The 26,979-nt window shown below is 51.4% G+C and overlaps 1 protein-coding gene across 7 annotated transcripts; it reads left to right on the forward strand.

Annotated features, from left to right (window-relative positions):
* Nucleotides 1-26,042, forward strand: PSKH1 (protein serine kinase H1). 7 transcript variants are annotated; one of them, XR_006891553.1, is made up of 7 exons: nucleotides 1-122; nucleotides 9,013-10,039; nucleotides 18,481-18,797; nucleotides 19,262-19,453; nucleotides 21,006-21,171; nucleotides 22,052-22,092; nucleotides 23,714-23,808. XR_006891553.1 is itself a non-coding variant. In XM_046682256.1 (4 exons), exons 2-4 carry the CDS (start codon nucleotides 9,083-9,085, stop codon nucleotides 23,763-23,765), a joined length of 1,050 nt encoding a protein of 349 aa, XP_046538212.1. In that variant the 5' UTR covers nucleotides 1-122; nucleotides 9,013-9,082; the 3' UTR covers nucleotides 23,766-23,913. The 7 variants fall into 7 exon arrangements, 2 of the variants coding, with proteins under 2 accessions (XP_046538212.1, XP_046538210.1); XR_006891554.1 differs by lacking the exon at nucleotides 22,052-22,092 and having other exon boundaries at nucleotides 23,714-23,850; XR_006891555.1 differs by lacking the exons at nucleotides 21,006-21,171; nucleotides 22,052-22,092 and having other exon boundaries at nucleotides 23,714-23,832.
* The last annotated feature ends 937 nt before the right edge of the window (nucleotides 26,043-26,979 follow it).

Raw genomic sequence — 26,979 nt, forward strand, 5'->3', positions numbered from 1 at the left:
CTGTGATGACGTCGGGGCCCGGACGCTTGAGGATGGCGGCGGCGGCGGCGGCTGCTGTGGCCGCGGCCCGGAGAGGGTCAGCGCAGCCGCGGAGACGCCGAAGAGCCCGCCGCCCCGGCGAGGTGAGGCGGCCCGGCCCAGGGCGACGGCCTGACGGGCGGGAGGGGCTGACGAGCTGCGGCCACGGTCGCTTCGTGGCACACCGGGCCTGTCCTTGCCCAGCGCAGAGCCCTAGGCCCGTGCCCGGTGTGCCACGGCCTACGGGGCTGAGGAGCAGGCCAAGCGATGTCTGCTTAGGGACCCCGGTGTCTGAGGCTGGACTGGCCTCGAAACGTGCTGCTGCGCTGGGTAGCCCGTCTTTGGGGTCGTGTGGGCCTGGTGGACGTGGTCAGCTTCCCTGCCTGCTGTTTAGCCAGCCGGCATCGGTCAGGGTGTACTAACCTGGTTGTCCTCACTGCCTTCTCGAGTCCAGCACCTACTCCACACTCCTCCTTCTCAACTGAACGCCAGAGGCCAGCGGGGCAGCTGGTCGCTTCCTTGTTTAGGCTGGGAAAAAGGAGTCCTGAGTCCAGCCGGGTTGTCTGCTCCGCAAGCCAGTCATCCCTCTGCTTACAAGGGGAAGCCCAACTCCCCACACTCATTCCCTCTAAATGAAGTTGCCGAAGAGAGAATTCCCACCTGAAAATCTGAATAAGTCCTTCACTGCCTAAAACCGGCTCCTTGGTGCCTATAGGATAAAGGCCAAACTTCTTAGGAAGGCATTCAGGGCTCTTCATAATCTGGTAGGGGCCAAACCCTGAGGTTAACACTTGGGCACTTCTGCCTTCTGTGTACATAGTTTGTTGTTGGGGCGTGAACCTGCTGTTAGCTCTGTGGTTTAATAACCTTGTGCTTTAGATATAAAATTTTCTTATTTTGTAATATTCTTATTTCCCACCACCCCCACCTCCACACACCAGTATGGAAAATTTACATCTGTCCTTTGAAGTCCACCTTAGGTTTCATTTCCTTGGAAAAGTCTCCTTTGCTTCACATGTAACCACTGACTCTCTCTACTTTTGTTTATGTGACTACTGTTAAGTATATCCTGTTGTGTCACATGGTGGTGGGTCTGGGGATTGTGTCTCACTTCTGTCTGCGTCTGAGTGTCTGGCTCTGTGCTTGGCATAAAGTACGAGCTGAATCGAGTGGGATAGGTTGCTGGTTTAAGAATGGATATAGATTCAGCTCTATTACTGAGCACCTACCTGTCAGGGACCAGGGTCTGAGAGGAGCTCAGCAAACGTATCTTGTGTTTGCACATGCACATATATGCATGTGGTAGGTGGCGCAGCCTTGTTAACCTTGATGGTCTAAAATCTCTTGGGGTAGTTTGTCAGGATACAATTCAAGATTCTCACTCTCGGAGATTTTGATTCAGAAGATTTGGAATCTGGTAGGAATCTGTATTTTGAAAGAACTCCCCAGGTGATTTCACTGGGGAGTGCTCCCTTGATGAAGATCTTTGTCATTGCCCCAGGAAACTGCTGTGTCATCTTCTTTGTCCAGTGGGAAGGGCTAGGCTGTGTCTTGTGCCACTCCTGTTGCAGTCTCATTGCCCATACCTTGGGGAGGCAGTACGATTTGGTGATTAGAAGTATGGGCGTTGGAGTCAGAAAGACGGGTTCAGTTCTTGGCTTTTATGAGATTTTGAGGCTCTTTGAGTCCTAGTTTGCTTATTCCAAAATAGGAGTAATCATACCTACTTTGTGTGGTTTAAGACGCTTAGCACAGCTGGAACTCAGGAAATGGAAGCTGCTGTTGTAACGAATGGCTGTTCTTCCCAGAGTGTGTCCTTTGTCAAAAGTAGATGTCATCTTAGTAAGCCTGTTTGATCTTCAAGCCTCATGTAGGAAGCTTCCTTGTGTTACGTGATTTCCTTGAAATCATTTCTTATCATTTGAGAAAGCTCTGACAAAACTGTGCTTCTACTCAGGGCAGTTGCAGTTGGCCATTCCCCTGGAAGAGATTTGGAATGCTGACTCAGTAGAGGCTGCACTTGCTGAATAAGCACATCATTCATGTCTAATTGCTGTTCCTGCTCTTGTTAAGTTGTATGAATGAGCTATAGAAAGTGCAGCTTTCAGGAAAGCTGTTTGCCTCTGACACTGAGCTAGAGTTGTGCCTTACCTGCAATAGACTACCCCTGCAGATCTTAGTCTCTGTGGAATCTAAAGAAGTACTGGAGTTCTCTATCAGTCATGAGTTCATAGTCAAATGAGTGAGACTTTGGTTTGGCCTTTTTTTCTTTGAGGAAGATTAGCCCTGACCTAACATCTGCTGCCAATCCTCCTCTTTTTGCTGAGGAAGACTGGCCCTGAGCTAACATCCGTGCCCATCTTCCTCTCCTTTATATGTGGGATGCCTACCACAGCATGGCTTGCCAAGCGGCGCCACGTCTGCACCCGGGATCTGAACCGGTGAACCCCAGGCCACTGAAGTGGAACGTGTGGACTTAACCGCTGCGCCACTGGGCCAGCCTAGTTTGGCCTTTTAATTTATAAATGTGAGCATGTTATATGGGCAACTTTGACCCACTTCAGAGCTTCCCAACTGTATGATGTGAGTGGTCTAGAGGTGTGCCAAAGTATTGACTCTTAAGCTTCAATACTTAGGGGACATACTGAGAACAGCTGTTTCCATTGACCCCAGGGTGCACACAGAAAAATTTGAGAAGTACAACCCTGAAAGAAGGGAAGCAATTCTGCTTGTTGAGAGCTGGAGAGAGACTTATTTATTTGAACTCCGTCTCCTTCCAAGAATCTTACTCAGTGAGTATTAAGCTGATTTGTGTTGGCTAGGCCATCACTGAGCTAATTCTCGGTACAGCCCTCTGTTGCCATGGTGTCTAATGTGATGCTAAAGTAGAAAAATGTGGTGTTTTCATTTGCTGGGGGAAAATTATCTCAGAGGGACCCCTTCCAGGCTGCCACCCTTGAAGTGACTGCCCAGGGCATCATAAGTGTAATGGATCAAGGAACTCTGGGTATGGAACCATCTGGACTGTAACTTCCCTGAGAGCAGAGACCATGGCAGCCTTCTTTTTGTCTGTCATAGTCCCTGGCAGAGTTTCTGGCCCACAGCAGGAGTTCAGTAAATATTTGTGGGTTGAACTTTGGGTTTTTGGAAGAAGAACCCCAGGTACATTGCCAGAGTCTATATTTCTGATGATGGGATGGACAGTGGGTGGAATGTCTTCGATGGAGTTGGGGTCACAATAAAATGAGGAGGACACGGCAAACTTTTGAACTTCTCTCCCTCTCTCAGCCCTAAGGCAGGAGTCTCTGCCCACTAATTATTACCATGTAGAGTAGTAGTGCCTAGCTGGAGTGCTTGAGAAGTGGGGTCCCAAGTTAGTATATTCTAAAAAGAAGTCATAACAATTTTTATTATGAAATAATATTAAAATTTAAAACAGGGCTGGCCCCATGGCTGAGTGTTTGTTCACACGCTCCTTTCGGCAGCCCAGAGTTTCGCTGGTTTGGATCCTGGACGCTAGTATGGCACAGCTCATCAAGTCATGCTGAGGCGGCGTCCCACATAACACAACGAGAGGCACTCAGAACTAGAGTATACAACTATGTACTGGGGACTTTGGGGAGAAGGAGAAGAAAAGAAGATTGGCAACAGATGTTAGCTCAGGTGCCAGTCTTTAAAAAGAAAAGGTAAAACATTACAGGAGTGAATAATTCACAGTGTCTTTTGATACAAACTATAATAATTTGGTGTATATTGCTCCAGCTTTTTTTTCCTTATGCAATACTAGTCTGTACATTTCTACAATATATATTTTTGTTAACTTTAAAAATGTAATAGGTGGTGATGATTTTAAGTATAGCAACAGCACAGAAGTATGTAAAGTGAGAAGTAAAAATCCCCTTCCTTCCTTCTCCCTGTTTCCTTCACATTCCCATACTCTAGAGGCAATCACTGTCAACACTTTCTCCTCTACCCTTCCATTATATTTTTTTCCATATATATGTCGATAACTTTTTTTAATCCCTCGTTGGACATATGCTTTACATATTATTTTAAATTACTTAATACATCACAAACATGGTTCGCCGGTTCGGATCCCGGGTGCAGACATGGCGCCACTTGGCAAGCCATGCTGTGGTAGGCATCCCACATATAAAGTAGAGGAAGATGGGCACGGATGTTAGCTCAGGGCCAGTCTTCCTGGCATGAAGCCACTCAATAAAATTAAGTGACTGGTATCTTTTTCTTTTTTGTCAATATATATGGATTTACCTCATTCTTTTCACCAGAGCATTCCATTATATGAATATATGTTTTTTAGTTATTCCGTTATGGATGGATATTTAGGTTTTTTCATTTTTCCATTATTATAAAGAATGCTGCCATGAACTTTCTTGTACAAATATATCTTTGCATACTTGTGGAAGTGATTTCGTAGTATTATTCCTGAAAATGAAGTTGCTGGGTCCTATGTCTGTTTCCCTGTTTCAGAAAGCAGAATCATGGTTCTCCCTAAGGTTGCAGAGGTCCTTGTTCTGGAGTTTTGGTCTAAAGTGACAGGCTGCTTTGCCTGGTATCTCTGCTTGCCTCATGATGGTTAGACGTGCTGTTTAGCAGTTATTTATTTCTGGGATTACTGAGAGATTACTACCTACGTCATTTTATAGACTTTCAAAGCATGGGAGCAGAATATAGAAATCTTTGCAGGAGAAAGGTTGTGGAACTTTGCTGTGAAGAAAAATCTTAGGGGGTGTTATTGGAGAGGGCTGGATGCCGGTGGGCCCCTGTCTGGGAGACATCCACAGACTTAGCTTCTGTGGCCAGGAAATTGCTTCAGGATCCATTTTTGCCTTCTGCTCCTAGGCCTCTGGCTTCCCCCACAGATGGAGTCATGTCTGGCAGCTTGTGGACAAACTTGCTTTGGAGTTCAGATAATAATCTGTATGACCCAAACAGACCTGAGAACTCTGGCTTCCTTTATTGTTGAGGACGTTTACACAGGCTCCCAGAGAGCATGGCTCTGGTTTAACCACCAATTGGGCGTCTTCCTGCCACTTGAAAATTTCTGAGGTTTTGGGATTGTTGCCTCATAGCAAAAAGAAGTCAGAGAGCCAGACCGCCTTTCATTCATTGTTAACAAATACTGAATGCCTGCTCTGATCTCAGCAGTTTGCTGGGTGCCAGAGAGTTCTGGAAACCTGAGAAGTGGCCCCTTTCCTCAAAGAGATGACGGCTCTAGTGAGCAAAGGCAATCTAGAGTACAGCAGTGAGCAGCATGACCCAGATTATACTTGGAATGGAAGTTTCATAAGACAGTCCCTTCAGAGAAGGTCCTCAGTAAAGGTTTGTTGATTCACCAGCTGAGTGGTGTGAGGAAGGATTGAAGCCTTGACCAGATGACCCTGAGCTGAGCCCATTTCTGTCGAGTGTTAGGACAGTTGTGCTGAGTGCTCACATCCATTGCCACACTCTCCGATGCACTTGACTTCCTTGAGGAGTGCTTTGGATCAGGGTGGCAGTTGAGGGCGTAGAGGCCTAGTACTTTCGGCAAGATGTGTAAAGATTGGTGTCATGAAAGGGAATAGTGACTGTGATAGCTGACGTAGTGTGACCCTCCTGGGAGGTTTCTTCTTGAGGCTTTCCTCACTCACGGTCACCCACCCGTACCCCTACCCTGGTCACTGTGCTGGGGACATACACAAGAGAGCTGGGGGCAGGAGAACACTCTGCCCTTCTCTCCAGGTTTTGCCAGCTGCCTCCCTTGTCCCTGTGTGTGCCTTTTCACTTGACCACTACGAAAGAGAATTTAACAGATGTGCTTGGAGTGTGGAGCAGCTGTGATCACCTGGAGGTGATCGACTGTTTTCCCTCCCAGAGCTGGCACCCTTTCTCCTCCACTCTTGCTCTGTAATTGGGAAGGTGGAGCATCAGCCCATCTTTGAAGAGTTTCTAATTGGAACAAATGTGAGAGAACCTATGTCCCAGGAAGGAAGAAGGAGGGTTGGAGAAGGCTAATCCTTGGCTCTCTTACTGCTGACTTGAGATCTTCGTGCAGGCTGTGTTTAAAGTGAAAAGTCAGGCCTTTTCTTTTGTAAACCTTAGTTTTTCTCATCTGGATGAGACTAGGTATGCACATTTAAACAAAAAGAGCCAGCGTATGCCTGAAGACAGTTATTTATTTTGTGGATCTAGAGTTCTACCTCCTCACCAGGAAGAAATGACATCTGAAAGGCTGTGCTAGGTCACCCATGTGGTTTATCTTCTCTCTGAATGGTGGTAGACTTACCATGATCGTGGAGATTAGGGGGCCCGTCTTCTGCCTCAGGAATCCTGGCTCAAAAGGTAACCATTTTCTGAGCTGCAGCCCTTTACTTCCTTGAGGTCTTGTGTTTTCCCTGAGGGAAAAGATGAGTCTGCAAAATTCCAAAGTCGACAGTTCTAATCTTTGGCCTTTGTGAAAAGGAACCTTGTTTCTAAATGCCTTTGTTTAAACATTATTTCCTAAGCTGCTATGTTGGATCTCCTGGACATATGGGTGAGAACTGCAGCAAATCCTGAAGAGCTTTGTGTTGGCGGAGGAATCTTTTCTTCTCCTGTGAGGAAAGATAAACCTTATTCTGCTGAGAGTCATATTGACATACTGATTAAAACCTGAGCCCTTAATCTGTGGTCTCCAAATTCCTCTTTTTTATCTGATGGATTGGTAATCAAGGTCTTGGGTATGTTTCAGTGATGAGCTTGTTCCTTGAAAGTGTTGGCTACATTGGTCAGAATCACCATCTCAAATTCAGGCCCTGGAGTTGCTGGAATCTGATGGCCTCTGAGGGCTCTCTGTGGCCCCAAATGTACTGCAGGAAAATGTGCCTGTGTCCCCCTCTGCTGCTTTTGATGGGATTTTCTGCCAGCTTTGCAAGGGGGTGAGAGTGGGTGTAGATGTTACCCCTTGGCCCCAAGCACCACCCTTGGACAGCCATGGAATCTCTCATCCTGACTCATTTCCAGTGTCTGATTCTACATCAAGCAACCTGTGGTACATGTCACTTGGCTGTTCCACATACACTGCAGCCCTTCCAAAACTGAAATCTTCCCACTGCTTCCCAAACCTGTCCCTGCTGCACTGTACTCCTGATCCTTTTGCCCAGGAGCCTGAGCGAGGGACTAGAGTGATGCCTTAACTCCTCCCTTTCACCCCTTATGTCTAGCTTCCAGTCCCTATCAGTTCTCCTGCTGACATCTCTCCATTCCATCCTGTTGCCTGGGCCACCAGCCTCCTCACTGACCCTTTTAGTCCACTTTGACCTTCCTTCAGTTTAGCCTCACACTTCTTTCTGAACACAGATTGGTCACCTCTTTTTCTTTGTAAACCCTTTGGTGGCTTCCTGTCACCTCCCAGGAAGGTCCTGGCTCCTCACCATAATTTGTGCTGCTCTCCACAACCTGGTTCCTGCTGACCTTCCAAAACTTCAGCCCTCTCAATCCTGTCTTCGTACTGCCAAACTGCCCATTCCCAGGCTCAGGGTGTAACTCTGGACCTCTGGGCCTTTGAGTGTGCTATTCTCTCTGCCTGAAACACCATCCCCACTTTTCCTCACCTGACTCATTCTTAGTTCAAGTTCAGCGTGGGTGTTACCTCTTCCAGGAAGCTTTCCCTAACCCCTGCGTCACTCTACACGTAGCTACTGTTGTTTCTCAAGCCTAACATTTACTGTGCTATATTGAAATGGTCTATTTTTATGCTTTTCTCTTCATTTAGACTGTGAGTTTATTAACCATGTTTTGCTTGGTTTTGGTGTGTTAAAATATAACCTGCATTGGATGTATCCCTAGTAGATGTTCAATAAATGTTTGATCTGAATTGATCATTTTACCTCCAATTCTGTATGTCATACTTCATAGGAAATTCTCAGCTCCCTTCTGTCACCCATGGGGCCCTCTGATAGACTTAGAGAAGGGCAGCCTGGGGAGAAGTGACGTCTGGAAAGCAGTACTTAAGCACTTCACCTTGTCCAGGGCCCCACCAGCCACAGGATATTAATGGTTAGAACATCTCTGTCTGGGAAACAAATGGGGAAGCCTCCTGGATCCTCATCCCAAGGAAGCAGAATGTCCCAGTCCACAGCCTGAGTCATATCTGGATGAAGCTGCTGGTGTCTTCTCTGAGCTCAAGGCCTCCTCTGCCTCTTGACTGAAGCCCAGGCTAGCTTGGTGGCTACCTGGTGGCAGTGTGCTAAGGCTTGTGCTCCCAAATTCACTGGGAATGATTGCAGCCAGCTCTGGGACTTATGTGTCATTTCAGCCATCCATATGGTGAACTAGGGAAGTGAGAGACCCTGGAACAGGATATTAAACTGCCAGAGTGAAGCTGGTGCATTAGCAAAGTAGTAGGAGCCATCCAGGAAAGAGTGAGGTTAGAGCAGAGACCCAGGGCCGTGGGGGTGGAGGGTTGTTGCAGGGGGAATGAACCCCTGCAGAAGGCCTAGAGGGCCAGGAAAGATGTCCGTGAGGGAGGCCTTGGAAAAGCGGCTTTCTAAGCCCTGGTGGGTGATGGTGTTGGAGAGCAGGCCTCCAACACTCCACACCTGCATTTCAAAAAAGATGTCAGAGTAATAAGAGGAATGATTTTAACATTTCAAAAACATAGGCTTTCAACTAGGATAAGGGACCCAGGCTGAATCGGGAGGAGAGTGGGGCAGTGACATCTGAGGTTGGGGCATGTTCCTGCCTCTCTCAAGGTTGAAGAGCAGTGTGAGAATCAGATCCAGGGAGATGTAAGTCAAGACCATGGAGCTCAGTCTCAGTCTTTCATCTAGACCTTCCATTGAGCCTGGGCTCCAAGCACTCAGGGGCCAAAGCCATTCTCCCAGGGAACCATATGAATCAGGTGTTCAGGCTAGGTTTATCAAGGGGCAAGGGGGAGGAGTGGAGGAAGATGACTGGTATCCCTTCAGAGGTGTCCCTAGCTATGCTGAGTTGTCCTCTCTTCTGTCTACATAGGTGTAGACGGGGCGCTGCCTGTAGAGCAGGTCCTGCCAGCTTCGCTGGAGAGGATGCCCCCGTGTCCGTGATGGGCTGTGGGACAAGCAAGGTCCTTCCCGAGCCGCCCAAGGATGTCCAGCTGGATCTGGTCAAGAAGGTGGAGCCCTTCAGTGGCACTAAGAGCGATGTATACAAGCACTTCATCACAGAGGTGGACAGTGTTGGCCCTCTTAAAGCTGGGTTTCCAGCAGCCAGTCAGTGTCCAAACCCCTGCCCCGGTGCCCCCACTACCGGCCACACAGAACATCCCTCAGAACCACCACGCAGGCCCAGGGTGGCTAAGTACAGGGCCAAGTTTGACCCACGTGTGACAGCCAAGTATGACATCAAAGCCCTGATTGGCCGAGGCAGCTTCAGCCGAGTGGTACGTGTAGAACACCGGGCAACCCGGCAGCCATATGCCATCAAGATGATTGAGACCAAGTACCGGGAGGGGCGGGAGGTGTGTGAGTCGGAGTTGCGTGTGCTGCGCCGAGTGCGCCATGCCAACATCATCCAGCTGGTGGAGGTGTTTGAGACACAGGAGCGAGTGTACATGGTGATGGAGCTGGCTACTGGTGGAGAGCTCTTTGACCGCATCATTGCCAAGGGTTCTTTCACCGAGCGTGACGCCACACGGGTGCTGCAGATGGTGCTAGATGGTGTCCGGTATCTGCATGCCCTGGGCATCACACACAGAGACCTCAAGCCTGAGAATCTGCTCTACTACCACCCAGGCACTGACTCCAAGATCATCATCACTGACTTTGGCCTGGCCAGTGCCCGCAAGAAGGGTGACGACTGCCTGATGAAGACCACCTGTGGCACACCTGAGTACATCGCCCCCGAGGTCCTGGTCCGCAAGCCCTACACCAACTCAGTTGACATGTGGGCACTGGGTGTCATCGCCTACATCCTGCTCAGTGGCACCATGCCTTTTGAGGACGACAACCGTACCCGGCTATACCGGCAGATCCTCAGGGGCAAGTACAGTTACTCTGGGGAGGTGAGTCTGCCCTGTCCTGGGGATGTTGGGGAGGCCCTTGGGCGGGGTGTATATCCTACAGCTCTCGATCAGGGAGATGTGCTCTGAGGGCCGTGCTCATGGGGCCAGGCAGTTAATGTAAAAACAATGAAGTGAGACTAGTAGGGTGTCTTAGTTTGGGTTCCCGCAAGTGAACCCTGAGACAAGGACTTTGGAGCAGATAGTTTATTTGGGATGTGATTCCAGTAAGCACAAGTGAAGGGTGAGGAAAGTGAGGCAGAAAGGGAGAAAGCCAATAAAGGGTATATGAAGGAGTGGACTGCCACTGTGGGCCACTGGAACTCAGTCCCACTGGGGACCCAGTGAATAATCATGTGGAATGTGCCTCATAATTGTACCACTGAGAGGCAAGGAAGTAGGTGATTTTTAATCCACTGGCTCCTGTATGAGTCTAGAATTTCTTTGGGGCTGTTAAATCCTTGACACTTCCAGGCTGTCTTGAATGTCAGCTAGTGCCGAAGAAAGTCCTCAGGCAAAGAAGTAGAGAGATGCAGGCACTGGCGGTGGGACGCTCTCAGCATGCACAGGAGCGCTGCAGCTGAAGGTGAGCTCAGAGGTGGACTGAGAGGACATGGGGCAGGGTGTCCGTAGCATCTGCTCTGTGGGGACTGGGGCAAGCTAGAGTGACCATGCCCTGTCTAAAAGAGCAGCTGCTTCTCATCTCTGCCAAGTTTTGCCACATAGCGGAGAGGACCCCATGCACTCAGACATTCCAGTTTTTTAAAGAGAAGCCAGAAAATCTGATCTTAAAATGTTGGAATCTAATTCACATATTTAAAGCGATACCTTGTGTGCCAACAAATGCTAACCAGTGGGCCAGGTTCAACCAGCAGGCTCTCAGTTTGTGTCTTTGGATCCCCTGGTAATCCTGATACCTGAAAAAATCTGTTAAGTTTCAGCACTGCTGGGAGCTGAAGGAAGGTGCAGATAAAGTAAGAGCTACTTGGTCCTTAGATAGAATGCCGAATGGGTAGGAGACGAAGCCGACCTCAGGAAATGGTAACACTGCAGGGTGGAGCACAATGGTGTGCTTGGGGAGGCTGTGAAGAAAAGAATGTGTGCCAGCTTTACGTGTGAGGTGAGCTGAGCTTTGCAGGACAACAGGATTCAGTTGTAGGGCCCCTCTGATGTGCCCCCTACAGAATGCTCCCTACAGTGTTCCTCTCAGGCCTGGGCCTGCCAGGGCTGTCCATGTTTCCTGAATAACCCACATAGAGAGCAGGGAGCCTGGGAGCAGCTCGTTCCACAGCCCAGCTTCCCTCTCAGGAATTTTGGACTGAACCCTCTCTGGCCCTAGCCAACTGGCCCAGAGAAGCGTTTCCTGCAGGAGTCACCCCAAAGCCTCATGCCACTTTGCCTTCAGTGCTTGAGGTTCTGTGCTCCATCATTCTTCCTGTCAGCTTCCAGACATGTCAGCTTCCAGTTGTGGGGTCAGCCAAGGACTTTTCTCCTATGGGCATGGGGGCTGGCATTCCCTAGGGGGATCTCTAGGTCATGTGTCTCAGGGTGGTGTGAGGATGGGGGGAAACCTTCCTCTTCAGGTCAGCTCTGTGCTAGCCACAGATGAAGGAGAAACTGGGACATTCTCCAGCACTCCCCTGAAGTTTCTCATGTTCTCTTCCTTGCTCCAAATGGATTCTACAAAACAAACACTGACTGGCCAGGAAGCCCAGACTGCAATGAGGTGGTCACAGAGGACACTGTCCTGCTCCTCCTTTGGGCTGTGTTTCACCACAGGTCAGAGGATCCAGAATCCACCTCACAGAGGCAATGTTGTGACGAGGCCCTGCCTGGTCTGCTCTGCACTAGGAGCTCCAGCCCTTGGAGCTCTGTGGTGCCAAGCTGTTGAGGGTCCAGCTGGCAGAGGCAGTAGCGAGCTTAGTTATGGAAGGGAGGGAGGTTTCCCAAGAGATGTTGACAAAGGAAAGACTCTTTCCAAAGTCTGTAGTTAGGCCCAAGAATTCCTGATTCTGGCAGTTATTGATCAGGCAGCCTGTCTAATTGGAGTTTGCAGAGTCTTGCTAACTGGCTATGATTATCTGAGGGTGGGAGAATGATAAATGAATGGGTGAGGAATGGACTCTGGCTTCCTGCTCCTACTGTAGCTATAAAACTAGGTCCTGGGTCTGGCCCTGTTAAGTTCACGTGCTCCGCTTTGGCGGCCCAGGGTTTTGCTGGTTTGGATCCTGGGTGTGGACATGGCACCACTCATCAGGCCATGCTGAGGTGGCGTCCCATGTGCCACAACTAGAAGGACCCACAACTAAAATATACAACTATGTACTGGGGGAATTTGGGGAGAAAAGGCAGAAAGAAAAAAAAAAAAAACTAGGTCCTGAAACTCTGCTTCCTGCTCCGCTGGAATCACAGGGCATGAGTCTGGGACTTCCAGTGTGTTTGGGGGTACTACCCAGCCCTTGGTCCCCACTGCCCTTTATCTGAAGCTGAAAGCATCAGTTCCAGAATCATCCCTGGCCAGCTGTGATGCCACCTGTCTGTTACCAGGAACTTGGCTGACCCCACGAACAGATTCCACCACCATCTGCAGAGAACTCTAGATTGGGAGGGATTTGTCTGGGGTGTTTCCTGGGTGAAGAGTCCTCATCATTAGATTAGGCTCTCTGAGCTGGAGACCAAGCATCTGTCTTTCTGTTATGCTGGTCATTGTGTACCCATAAGTGTACCTGGGGAAGATACAGAGAGACATGAAGGTCTGTTGCCCATCCTCAGGAAGCTTGAGATTGCCTGGGGAGAAAGGACTAGGAATAGGAAATGGCCACAGAATGAAGGAACCCTTGTTGGCAGGCACATGCCTGCACAGGCCTTGGCATGGAGCCACTGGGCCTGGGCAGTGTGGAACATGGGCTGGGGGACTCAGGTCAGGCAGCTGGGCTGGCCCCCCTTTTTAGGGCTGGGCCCTGCACCTGCCCTCAATTCAGACATCTGTCTTCTACTCTGTGATGGTCATTGGCCCTTCTAAAGGCTATCTGAGTGAGCAAGGCTCTGCCACAAAACCCATCTGAGAGCATGCCATGTTGGAGGGGTATTTCGATTTGCTTCTTGTGCCAATGAAGGACCACCCACTTTGAACTCAGCAAGGTTTGGAGGTGTGCATTCCTGGCCTGACACTGAGTCCCATGGCACTTGGTGCCTTTCTAGGGGCACTTTTCCTGCTCCCTGCCCCCTCCCAGTGGTGTCTCATGTACACCAGGCCCTGTCCAGTGTGCTTGTTCCCAGAGGGCTCTGTCCATGCAGCCTTCTGTCAAGCTCAGTGGTTTCTGTGGACTTAAATAGAAGGCTTCCTGCAGGAGGTGGGCTTTGAGAAGGAGGAGGCTCAGAGAAGGGGACATTGCTGCTGTGCTCCAGAATAAACAGGAGATTGTTTGGGAGTAATGGAGCAGAGGTTGGTGAGGCTGGGCCGGGCCTGGTGTTTGTTGTTGGGAGCTCTGTAGTGTCACGAGCTACTTGGGGATTTGAAGTGTTAGGTGGGGAAGAGCCCACTGGGTTCTTGATAGTTAAGAGGGAATGCAGCAGAAAGTGTTGTGGGAGACTGGCGGGAGGAAGACTCACTGGGGGCTGCTGGAATAATCTCAGTTTGGGATGGAGGAGCTTGGTGTCCTGGGGAAGTTTGGGGCAGATCAGGGATTCCAGAGAGTGGGCTCTGCATGGTATATGTGAGCCGTAGTTTAGGGAGAGAAGAAATGGAAGGCAGAACCCTCCTGCATCTGTGCAGGAGGAGCATCAGCTTATGAGGGCAGATTTGGAGAGGACTCCAGGCTGTCCTGTGACCTGGAGAGTATGTCAGGTCCTGCTTTGACATCTCCAGGTGGGGGTTGGGGGGTAGTGGTGGAGGGAAGCACACTAAGAGGGTCCTTCTTCAGCACCCTGGCCCACAATCCTGTTACTCTAGATACTCCAGCCCTAGCCCTGGCCCTGTGCTGCATCTCATTCCTCACACACCACAGGCCCGAGGAGTTTGTTCCATTCACTCCCCACACTAAGCTTTTCCCTCTACTCCCAATGTCAGCCTGAGAAATTTGACCAGTTCTAAAAGATCCAACTCAAAGATTGCTTCCATTAAAAATAATACCGACTGCTGCCATTGGGTAGTGCCTGCTGAGGACCAGGCACAGGCCTGAGGGTTCTACACCCAACATGTCTAATCTCCACAACAGTCCTGCCAGGTGGGGGTTATCCCTCCGTTTTACAGATGAGGAAACTGAGGCTAGTGAGGTTAAGTAATTTGTGTTCTCACAACCAGAGGGTGGCAGGCCTGGAATTTGAATCCAGGCCATCTTGGCTTCAGAGTTCTTGGCCTTTCCATTCCCACAGTCTACTTTCCCTGACACACCTGCCTCAACATGTTGCTGGAGTCTGTTTCAGCACTTTCTCAGGCTATTGTCTGTGGACATAGCTTTCCTCCCTGGCCTGTAAGGTCCTTGAGGACAGCATGTATATCAATACATATGCACCCAATACTTCCTCCTGCCTTCTCCTGAGGGGAGCACCAGTGGTTGTTTTTTTTGTTTGTTTGTTTGTTTTTGAGGAAGATTAGCCCTGAGCTAACTACTGCCAGTCCTCCTCTTTTTGATGAGGAAGTCTGGCCCTGAGCTAACATCCATGTCCATCTTCCTCTACTATATATGTGGGACGCCTCCCACAGCATCGCGTGCCAAGCAGTGCCATGTCTGCACCCAGGATCCGAACTGGCGAACCCCGGGCCGCTGAGAAGCGGAGCGTCTGGACTTAACCGCTGTGCCACCGGGCCAGGCCCTACCAGTGGTTGTTGGTGATGCCCTGGGAGAGGACCCAAAAGTCACTAGCGAGCAGGCAGATGGGGCTGCCCTTGTTGGCTGGGAGTGTTCTCTTCTGGAGTCTGAACTCCAGAAAGAAGTGGAGAGCCTGATGGAGACGTGCTTTGGGGGCTGCTGGCCAGACCTGCTTAGAAGGAAATACTGGAATCTTGCAAGAGGAGGGAGTGCTTGAAAGGAGAAGGCTGTGACAGATGATTCTGAGAGGAGAAATCTTCATTTTTACCCGGTGCCTGGAGGTCCAGGAATGGAGAGGGCCTAACCAGGGTCATGTTGGAAGTGATGGGAGACACATGTTGGCCAGATGTGAAGAAGGCCTGTGTGAGTGTGAGAGCAGTCTGAAGACACAAAGAACCACTTTGTGTGAGAGAGGGAGCTTCTTGTCATGGGAGGCCACAGGAGGGCTGGAGAGCTGTTTCTAAAGGAACAACACAAGATGAGTCATCATCTATAGATCCATACTAAAGGACTATCATGGTCCTGCAAACTTGGAGATTCTGTGATTCACTTGACGTGAAATGTGACGTTGCCAGCCTAATGTCATTGCTTTTGTCAAGAGTTCTATTCCTAGAGGCAGGACGGATGAAGAGGCTCTTGTGGGATTGATGGCAGAGTGATGCCATCAGCGGCTTTCCTGTCTGCCACGTTTAGCAACCTTTAATTGTCACCCTCCCCTGCTTGGGCAGTCTCTGAGCTGTAGGCGAGCCTGACTGACTGCACCAGGAACATATGGGCTTGGGCAAAGGTTCTTCCAGAGCCTTGTTCAGGAGAGTGAGTCCTGCTAGGCAGGGGACAGAATCCTTGTGGTAGAGGAAGTCTACTTGCAGGGCTGACCTGCCACTATCTGGGGATTGTGTTGGTGGGAAGTGGCTTTCCAGGGGTGAATCTCTGGGCTGCAGGCTGACCATCCATCCACTTAGGGCCAAGGGGCACTCACTCAGGGCCAGTGAGTTGGACCATCTTGTAGTTCTGACCTCCCTGCAGTAGGATGAACATCCAGAGCCAGAATTGACATTTACATTCCCATCTCAGCTCTTCCCCACTTCTTAAAGTGACTCTAACACTTGCCATTCTGCCCTGGGATGTTGAAGATAAAATGAGGTGCAGGGGCCTGCCAGGTGGCGCAGTGGTTAAGTGCGCACATTCCACTTTGGCGGCCTGGCATCTGCCGGTTCGGATCCCGGGTGTGGACACGGCACCGCTCGTCACGCCATGCTGTGGTAGGCGTCCCACATATAAAGTAGAGGAAGATGGGCACGGATGCTAGCTCAGGGCTAGTCTTCCTCAGCAAAAAGAGGAGGATTGGCAGATGTTAGCTCAGGGCTGATCTTCCTAAAAAATAAATAAATAAATAAAAATAAAAAAATAAAGGCATAGTCTGAGCTTTTGTGCTCTTTTAGAAAAAAAAAATTGTGGTGCAGAGGATTTGGCATGTTCCAGTACTCTCTATGTGAAGAGGGTCAGTGCCTGTGGGGGCTGGTCGTGCAGCCTGGTTCATATGCTCTGACAGGGAGCAGCTGGGTGAGCAAGGATAGGACCTTGCCCCAGAACCATGGGGAAGACTGCTTGGGGAACGTGGGAGAGCGGAAGACTGGTCATGTGTGCAGGCAACAGAACAGAATGCAGGGAGGCAGGTGGTATGTTTCCAGGCTTGTGTTTGGATTCTGCCAGAAGCCTTTAATTGCCTCATGTTCCCACCTACCGTGTGGATGAGGGCTGTGACAGACCATCAGCTCACCACTTTTCTCTTGCTGCCCCCTGCTTCCGGAGTCAGAGGATGGCTTTCCTGTATCGTAATAGCTGACAGCACAAGAAAACACAAATTGATTTATAATTCTTTACTGTGAGGTATCCCTAAAGCCCTTCTTCCGTGTATGCCTGTTGGTGTCTGCTGGATCTCAATTGCTGGATGATGATGCTGGCTGTATGTGAGGATCCCATGAGGATGAGCAGATGCCCCCATACCAGTCCAGGAAAGATCCCTCTGGAAGGGCTGTATCTACCTCACCAAAGCTCCTGGTACACAGTAGGTGTTCGACAGATAAATCTCCCTCCTTTGCTGCAGGAGCAGATGCCCTTAGTCACAGATCCCTGACTTGTCACTGGGAGGTGGCATGGTTTGGTCCACTGGGTGTGGGCAGTGGACCCTCATTGTTAACTGTGGTTGGAGACCTCTTGGAGGAAGGCAGGGACAGCTCCCTTCTTGTGGGGGCAGGAAGCAGTGGAGAGGGACAGCAGCCACCTATGGGCTCTACCTGGATCCCTGGAGCTCTGTTCTCTAGGCATCCCTCTGCCACTGCTGTCCTAGTTACACACTCCCCAGAGAGCAGTACCTTCCTGTGCTGGCATAAATAGACCCCCATCTCCCCGCATTGCTGCATTCAGCCATTCCTACTGAAACCCCTTGCTCTGATCACCTACAGCATCTCATTAACACAGGGTCAGAGCCTCCTTTCATCACTGCTGTTTCCCACCCCCAGCCCTTGCCGAGGCCTCTCCAACAAAGAGGGTGTATCGTGGGTTGTGTTCAGAGCGGTTCCTGGTACACCATCTCACCCTTCCCTCTTCTGCTCTTATTGTCTGTCTCCCCCTGGATAGGTCTGCTCTGCCCTCTCACAGACCCTGTCACTTCTAGGCCCTTGAGTCTCTCTGGGATCTACCAGGGCTATTGTCTTTCCCACATTCTGACCTCTTTAAATCTGCTGATGGCCTCCCACACTCATCCCCATCCTGTCCCCAGTGAGGTGGAAGCTGACTCTCAGGTGGATGGGATGGTTAAGGGTGACCTGATCCAACTACTCACCACTGGCCAAGCCTCTCCAGACTCTCCTTTCTTGGTCGGTTCTCCCATCGCACAAAATCACCCTTCTCATGCATGCCTGCTTAATCTTCGTTTGTCTGTCTTTCACTGCAAGTGTGGTGCCCAGACCTGAGCTTTGCTCCAGTGTGGCTGAGCCGGCTTGGAGCAAAAGGCTAAGTCACCTCCATTTTTTCACTCATCCTTGTATGCCATGTTGACCAAGTGCTTTCCCTGAGCCAAGCCCAGTGTACCCAGGGCTCCAGGGACTCAGACCTCTGGGGACAGAAGCCACAGTGTGGGTAACATGCTAACAGCCACCAGGGCTCCAAACTGCCTCAGAAATTAGAATCAGAGGATTTTTGAAAAAAAAAAAAAGAGCCAGGTTGGGCCCTGGAAACCACTTGGCTTCAGCAGAACCCTTGAGTGGAAATAGAGGAGACCACTATGCAGCAGGTTGCAAAATCCAGAACCTTCCATTGTTGCTTCAGGACATTGTTAAAAGCAGACGTTACTCAGTTGCTGGCACAGGTTACCAACATCCCCCTGATTCCAAAGCAAGCACACAGCATCCTTCCTGACTCTTGAGTACCCTGTCTCCCTCCTGTCCCTGTCCTTCACTTTATGGACTCTGGGCAGGGACAGGTGGGAGCACAAGACTTCGTTTTGTATTCCTCTCAAGTTTCAGAACTCAACTTTACTGACCTTTAAGTTGTCACTCCTTTTCTCATTTTATTTTTATCTTCATTCTCTGCTTCTTTTCAAAACTCTGTTCTTTCTTTTTCTCCCCTCAGGCTCTCTCCCCCAGTGTCCTTCTATTTTCTGCTGCTTGGCCCCCACCCACCCTCAGCCGGGTCCCAGGGTGGTGGATTCTGTCTGATCTGGAAGCCCAGGCCCCAGGATGATGAGTGTCTTGACCAGAGGAGGGGATGCTGGCTCCACTGCAACACAGTGTCTAATCCTGCTGAATGTTTCAGAACACTTTCCTCGTGAGAAACATCAGAGTGTGCTGTTCTTGTCATACTAATAGTTCTGCTCTCTGGAGTAAACCCAAAGTTCCATTTCCCAGAATTTCCTCTGTGCCCTTTTCTCTGCTCTCATTCAGGCCCACGTAAGTACAGGAAGGAGGCCTTTGAGAGTGGGAATGCTGGGTCTGAAAATACATCTTGAGACAAAGCCGAGGGAAGAACTGAGTCATGGGAGCAAAGCCCAGCCTTCTTTCCTCCCTTCCTTCCCCTAGCAGCTCTTTGGTTGGGCTACCTTCTCTGCCAGGGAACCTTCCCCATAGTCATCATGGGTTGGAAAAGAACGCATAGAGGTGAAGAGGTCAAAGCAGCTTAAATGTTAGATGCTATGCTTCTGTTCCTCACATGCAGCCAAGTGAGGAAAAAAGGTGGGGAGCCATCTTCTTAGAATCCAGGACTTTAGAAACTGGAAGAGACTTAGAATTCATTGCATTCAGCTCCTTCATATTAAAAGTGAGGAGGTTGTGATTTCTCTAAGGTCACACAGAGAAGGTACACCTAGAATGCAGGTCACTAGTCTTGTGGCCTAACACTTTAATCTGTCACCCAGATGCCATCCAGAAGAAACACCAGGCCTTTCTATCCTGTTACTTGCGAATGGTCAGACCTACATGCCAGTGGAAGTCTAGGGCAAACCCTGTGAGCTGAGTTTGCTGCTGGAAAGGAACAGCTTCCTCCTCTCTCTGCAGCGTAGGCCAGAGAGCTGGCTTCATCCTTTGTTCCCTTAGCCCTTGGGCTCAAGGTAAGACCACTGGTAGTGACCTGGGTAATGTTCTTGCCAGGCCCCTGTGACACTAGAGCTGAAGCAAGTAAAAGGGGCTGGGGAGGAGGGAAATGCATCCTCTGAGCTAGAGTGGAAAGCCCTTTCTGCTTTTGTGCCTCCCTCTGAAGGGAGAATTGATTGTGCTGCTGAGGAGTGACTGGTCCCGCAGAAGTAGGGGGATGAGGAAGGTGAAGCTGGTAAGGAAGTGCTCAGGGGAGAGGTCCCTCCTCTACCCACTATTGGCTTCTCTACTCCTATGACATCAGGAGTAGGTACCCTAACTACAAGGAGACAAGGACTCTGAGGGCTATGGACTAGGAGGAGGGCAGCCAGCTTGACGGTCAAACAGGGTGGAGGGGCCAGCCTGGTGGTGCAGTGGTTAAGTTCGCGCACTTTGCTTTGGCAGCGTGGGGTTCATGGGTTTGGACCTTGGGTACAGACCTACATACCACTCATCAAGCCATGCTGTGGTGGTGTCCTACATGCAAAATGGAGGAAGACTGGCACAGATGTTAGCTCAGGGACAATCTTCCTCAAGCAAAAAGAGGAAGATTGGCAACAGATGTTATCTCAGCACCAATCTTGCTTACACACAAAAAAGAAACGGGGTGGAGGTGATGCCCCTCTTCCCACAGCCTCTTTTTGTCCCTGTCTTGGGGCAAGGCCCAGCCCCTTACCCACACAGCTCATGAGAGACTTGTGGAAAGGAGGGTGTAGGTTGTCACCCTGGGTATTGTAGCTGTCCTCCTATCCTATAGCAGAGGGAGACCTGAGTGTCTGAAGGCAAGGCAGACTAACATTTTAACATTCCCTTCCATGCCCCCAGCCCCTGGGAGGCTGGCCAGGTGGTACCTGGGGCCTGTCTCTTCTGTCAGCCTCCTGAGGCTCAGATGTGTCCCTGATCTGGCCCCAAGTATACTGAGGTGACAGTTCTATTCTTTACCCGGAGCCGGCAGTTAGAGCTGTGGAAACTGAAATGGCTGTTTATCATTTGTCTTATTCTCTTGCCCAGAATGCCACCCACCCAGTCAGTCGTGGGTTTACAGACATACTCATGTGGCTCCGGAGGCCCAAGCATGTTGGGGAAGCTGGTGGGTTGGTCTGTGGGTGTCGAACGCTTTCTTAGGAGGGGCTGAATTGGACTGGGGCAGAAGTGTGACTGTGGGTGAGTGTGGAAAGACTTGCTTTTCCTTTCTGAGCCCTGTTGGAGGGCTCAGCAGGGCTGCCAGGGGCTGCATTTCTGGAGGTCACCCTAAGCTACCGCCCTGCTGTCAGTGGGCTGGGTTGAGGACCACCTTCCTGTGTTTGGCCTGCGTGACTTCCCACTGCAAGTTCTTCAGTATGGGAGGATCAGGCTGGGTGCCGTTGGCACAGCCTCGTTCTCAGGTCAGGATGGCTTGAGTCACATTGGCTTAGGGGACCCATCTGGCCCAACTGCTCACGGCTCTTCTAAGATGGAGAGATCTGGGACCTGCCAGAGAGGGCTGGGCTGGCCCAGAGACAAATGAGTCCATTGGCATTCTGCACACAGCTGCACGTACACAAGTAATTGGAGAGGCGAGCGTTTGGGGAAGCAGGAGGAGTGGATCAATCTGGCTCACTTTGGCACTAACGGGCTGGCCGCTCAACGAGCAGCAGGGGTTGATGCCGCGTGTGAGCCCGTGCCACTCTGGAGATGGAGATGCTTAAGCCCACAGGTAGGTCTGGTGAGAGGCCCATCTAAGACTACGTTGAACTGGCTTAAAGCTGCAGGGGGTCTTGGTTTGGCTGGACGTGGATGTGAAGTGGGGACACCTTTGATCCATTCACGTTCAGGTTCCTGATTTGTGAGTTCACCTTCACCACTATTTATTCTGTCATCTGCAGTGGAGTTGCCCCTCTTCTGTCTTGGCTGGACCAAGAGACAGGGGCAGGATCTGTGTCCCAGCCATTTTTGGCTAACCTGGGCTGCCAGCTCTGTGTCGGGGCTGTCCCACCAACAGGCCAGGCTGAGCTTCAGTGGGTTCCCCAGTGATTTCTCCTTTTCTTGGAGACCATAAAGGCTGGCAGGGCAGAGCAGGTATTTCCATGAGCTAGCCTGTTCAGCTCTAGGTTTGCCGTGTCCATCAGTGGCCCCATTAAGCCTGCTTCTTTCTATCTCTTAAATGAGTGGTGGGGGCTGCAGTGAGAGTCTGTGGTCTAGATTGGCTGGCCCCTCACAGTGGCTCCTTGTGTTCTGGTGGCAGCAGCAAGCCATGGGGCTTTCTTGAACTGTGAGCCAAAAGCTGCTGTGGCAACTGTCTAGTCCAGTCACCCTGCATGTTTGCTTCAGTACTGGAGCCCTGAGCTACAAGGCCTGTAGGGAAATGTGGGCCAGGTTGTCTCTGTAGGAGGGCTGTTGTTCCCTGCACTCCCTCACTGCTCTTCAGACAGCAGGGTACTTATGGGCCTCCCTGGGATGCATGTTCCTGAGGCACTTACTGCCCTCTTTCTGAGGTCCAGTATCTCCCCAGGAAGCACTGGGAGCTGGGCCATTGGTGAGGAGGACCCTGTTAAGTGGCTGTTTGGAAATGTGGTCTCTGTCTCACTTTCTTCCAGTTCAGCTCAGTAAAAGTTGAGATTGGTCTTCCAAAGGACAGGTAAGGATAGCAACCTCAAGTAGCACCACCCTCTCTTCAGCACTCCGGATGTGTGTTCTCCTCTGCATCACATACATGCCGCTACATCAGTGGGGAAGGGCATGGGGAAAGAGTTGTAGGTCAAGGAAGCCAGACTGGGGGCACTGGTAGTCAGCATGTAAGTATGTCTGCTGAATAGGCATGTAGCTGCCCTGAATGTTGGCTCTCAGATTTTCCTGAGCCCCCTGGAGAGTGTGTTCAGTGGTTCCCCAAGGTAAAGGTCACCATGGGGTGGAACAGGCAGACTTCACCTGGCAGGAAGGAGGGTGATAGTGCCCCTGGCATCCCAGCATCCCTGGCATCTGCAGCAGGCTTAGCAAAGGTCCTAGCCGCCAACCCTTTGGGGAGCATCAGAGCCATGCCAGAGTGCTCCCAGGAGATGCAGGGATTCAGAGCAGTGCTGTGTCTGCCCTCTTCCAGCACACGGGCTCGAGGGCCCAGGACATCTGGGCCCTACTTGCCTGAGTCCTACGTCCTGGAAGCAGCTCCAGGAGAGGGCACCTATCTGGTGCCATCCATATGTTGTTTACTCACTGAGCCTGTATCTGCTGAGTACCTCCTGGTACCTCTAGGTACCTCCTGGTACCTAGCACCAGGCACTGGGGCCCATCCGGCTCAGCATGGTCTAACAGGAACAATCAATAATTGGAATAATTGCTTAGTGTTGGGAGGCTAAGAGTGAATCTGAGCAAGTGTGCTTTACCCTGAGAATCTAAAGATTCAGACAGCTAAAGACAAGCCATGCAGGCTGAGGCCCAAGATCGATAGCTGCTTGATTCTGGCTGAGATGAGGCAGCCGTGGATACATGTAGGAGAGCAGGCTTTGTGCAGTTCCTCCCTGAGGACAGAATGTACTCAAATGAGGCTGGTGCAGAGCACTGCCAGGAGCCACTGCGTGGCTTAGAGAGGTCATGCAGACTGGAGAATGTCCCTGAGAAGAGTCCTGGTCTCTGCCTAGCCCCCAGGAACCCCTGCCCTCTCAGTAGATGGAGAACTTAGTTGCCTTGAATTGTTTCCTTTTCTTCCCATGGCTGGGAGGCTGAGGCTCCCATCAGGAAATGCAGTGGTCATCCACCACCACTTTGTCAGTTGGAGGGAGGGTGGACTCTCTCTTTAAAAACTAGGAAAATCCCCTCTAAGTGGCCTGATACAGGCATCCAGGTATTGGAGCTTAAGTCTGGCTCAGGATATGGTAGAAGGTTTGGATCATTCTCTTTAAATCCCCCTAACTTATAGTGGTCCTGGGGTAGGTTAGGGGGTCTTGATAGGGGCTACCTTCCTGAGCCAGGCTTTGAGTCCAGGGAACCTTAGAAATGTTCTTCTTGGGGAGGTGGGCAAGTCCTTCTCCTCGTTGTCAGACTCCTTGTCACCCAGAGACCAGCCTCTGCTTAGCAGTTTGGGCCAGCATTGGGTGGGAAGGGGAGGCCCAGAATGCTCTACATAGGGGGAGCTGGGCAGTGCCTCTCTCCTGGGGGAGAGGGCAGGGATGCTGGACAGGTCTGAGTGCTCAGGTGGTGGTATCGTTGGGATGGGGAGGGCAATGTTGAGTGCTCTCACTCTAATGCTTGTTCTTGGCCTCTAGCCCTGGCCTAGTGTGTCGAATCTGGCCAAGGACTTCATTGACCGCCTGCTGACAGTGGACCCTGGCGCCCGTATGACTGCACTGCAGGCCCTGAGGCACCCATGGGTGGTGAGCATGGCAGCCTCTTCATCTATGAAGAATCTGCACCGCTCTATCTCCCAGAACCTCCTCAAACGCGCCTCCTCACGCTGCCAGAGCACCAAATCTGCCCAGTCCACACGTTCCAGCCGCTCTACACGCTCCAACAAGTCACGCCGTGTACGGGAGCGGGAGTTGCGAGAGCTCAACCTGCGCTACCAGCAGCAGTACAATGGCTGAGCCGCCTGGCTGTGATGCAAAAATGGCATGGTTCAGCCTGGCTACTCATTGCTGTGCCATCGGGGCCCGACGGCCCTCTCTGGAGACAGGCCTGTATGGCCAGTTGTAGGTGAATGGACCCGGTCATTTCTCTGTGCCTTCAGCAGCCGCTATCCTCACCCTGGGCCTGAGCCTGGTGTGACAGAATGGAGCGAGCCCAGGGATCTCTGAGCCCCCTGAACTGGGATCCTGGCCCAGCACTGATACTCCTTTTGGTGGACAACTGCTCTGGTACAAGTTGGAGAAAGGACAGGGCCTGGCCTTCAGTCTTCCTCAGCCCTTGGCTCTTCCCCAGACCAAAGGGGCATGCAGTGCCAGGTAGAGGGTGTCCTGTAGTTCCAGCACAGTTACTTCTGGAATTCCCCTTTTCTCCACTGAGCTTTCCTCCCTGGCCCTCCACTTTCCATGGCATCCTGATCCTCATGTTTATGCTCTAGTGAGAGGCCCAGGTAGGCATAAAACTTGTGCCTTAGCTGGACTCTTAGCCTCTGGCTAAGTCTAAACAGCCCCCATCTCCCAGCCCAGATCTGTCTTCCTTCATGGTGCCCCCAGGGACCCCTTCTGGCTCCAGGACTTGCTAGGACCTCTGGTGGTAGTGCCATGGCATGGTCCTCGGCTCTTCTGGACTGTGTGACCATGTTGCTAGCAGGCTTGCTCCAGGCTCCAACCTCTGACTGTGGAAGAGTTCCTCCCCACCAGCCCAGCGCTCTCAGTGCCTTCTTTGCAGAGCCCATCATCATGGATGCCCATTCTATTCCCCAGGTGCCTCCTTCCCAACTGTGGGGGATTAAAGGGAGCCCCACTGCTGCTACCTGGGGGATGGGGGCACCTGGGCAAAGGCAGAGGGCATGGGCTTCCCAGGGAGGGCCCCATCAGGATTCCAGTGTCAGCCTAGTTCCACCCCTGGTACTGCCCATTGCCACTTCCCTTCAGGCTCTGCTGTTCCCCTCTCTGCAGCTGCATGAAGGAGCCATCTACTATCTGGCATGAGTATGGGCAACCTAAGAATGACCACAATACTCACCCTCCATCCTCCAAGAGGAAATAGGAAGGAAGGAGCTGCTGCATTGAGGGAGGGTCCCCAGGCTGCTCAACTCTCCCCTTTTGCTGAGCTTCTGCACAGCTCCCCCTGGAACTTAGCCATACTGTGTGACCTGCCTCTGAACCCTGAGTGCCTGGAGCACTGGCCTTCTCACAGCTGGCCTTGCCTGATCCAGTCTGTTCCTGCTTCCTTTCACAGCATTACCCTTCTAGTCTGGGCCCCGTTGAATCTCAGGCTGGAGGGAGCCCCTGCAGAAGGTGGATGGAATTGGGTGGTTGCTTTCCCAGAGGCCTGAGCCAGACCATCCCTATGTCAGTCATTGTGCCTCCCGCCACCACAAACCAGGCTGGAACCCAGCCCCCTTCCTCCACAGCTGCTTTCAGTGGGTGGGGAGCCAGGGCCCAGCTTTAGCCTTAGCCAGACTGCAGGGCCCCTGCCAGTAGGGAGGGTTCCCTACTGAAGGTAGGTACTGAGGTACCCTCAGTCACTTCCTCCCAGTGGGTAGCCCTGGGCCAGGAGCTCCTCTTTCTGCATGTGCCACCTCCAGCAAGAAACCAAGCCAAAGAGACCACTCTGGACCAAATCAACTGTGCCTTATATACCCCTCCTTCCGTCCCCAGTACCCCCCTGGCACAAGGCCGTGGAAAGCCCAAGCCCCATGGCTTCAGAATTCCCTCACTTCCCCAGGTGCTTCTGGGGGCCTGAAGCCCTGGGGATTTATTTCCTTTCTTGCCCAGGAGACTGGTCCTCAGGGTAGGACAGAAGGAATTTGGAGACTTGGGCCTTTGATAGATCCTCTTGGGCCTTTATGCCATGGACCATGGAGGGAGAATGTGCAGTTATTTATTTTGTGTACTCAGTTTGTAAATGTATTCTGTGTACTCAGTAAACAGGCTGCCCTCCCCAGGGAAGGCTGCCCATTCATTCCAACAGCCAGGCTTCTTGGTGTGGACCAAGGGGTTGCCCGGGAGGAGGAGGGATGGGGGTCCAGCGTGGGTATTACCCACACTACTCTGGGGAGATCCTGACTCCTCAACACCTGCTGTGCCAGAAGAAAAAGCCCAAGTGGGGAGTGGGACCCCCAAGAACCCCTCCTTTCCCCTCAGCCAGGAGGACAGACAAGAATACCCAAGAGGCTAGAGCCTAGGGTCTTTAATGGATTGAGATGGGGAGGCGGCCTGTGGTGGGCTCAGTTGTAGGCCATGACCTGGTTGATCCAGGTACTGAACTTGCTAACCTGAGTGTATACAGCAGGCGCACACACATTGCAGTTGCTGGTGCCCCAGGAGACAGTGCCAGTAAACACCCACACATTCCCCTTCTGGCAGACAAGAGGGCCTCACCAGAGGTTGGGCAGACTCTCATTAACAGTTTCAAAGCCCCACTGGAGCTCAGCCACTCTGCCACTCTCTCCAAGGGCAGGATGCTCCTGCCAGCACCCAGCACTTGGGCCTGGCACTCAGTGGGTGTTCAGCAAAGTTTTGCTGGATAAATGTGTCATGTCATGTCTCCCCACATGAGCCCTGTGACCCCTGTGACCCCGTCAATCGAAGAAACTTGGAGTCAGTACCCCTATTCACAGCCCAACATGTGCAAACAGAAGCCCAGCTTCGTGTTAGCACCTTCAGGTGTGCCTGGTTATCAGAGGGGTTTCACAGGTAAAGGTGTTGCAGGGGTGAGGAGTGCTGTGAGAACTTGCCCTTGGAGTCAGGGAGCAGCTCCTGTATCAGAACTTTAGCCCTCAATGGGGTCCATGGGGGGCTTGACTGAGAGGTGTTGGCTTTGTCCTGGGCCACTAATGAGCCAGGTAGAGGTTCTAGGTAGGGGCCGTACATGGGGCTTTTTGGATTTTACAACAGCCCCCAGT

The sequence above is a fragment of the Equus quagga genome, chromosome 13 (genome assembly GCF_021613505.1).
Source record: "Equus quagga isolate Etosha38 chromosome 13, UCLA_HA_Equagga_1.0, whole genome shotgun sequence".
NCBI lineage: Eukaryota > Metazoa > Chordata > Mammalia > Perissodactyla > Equidae > Equus > Equus quagga.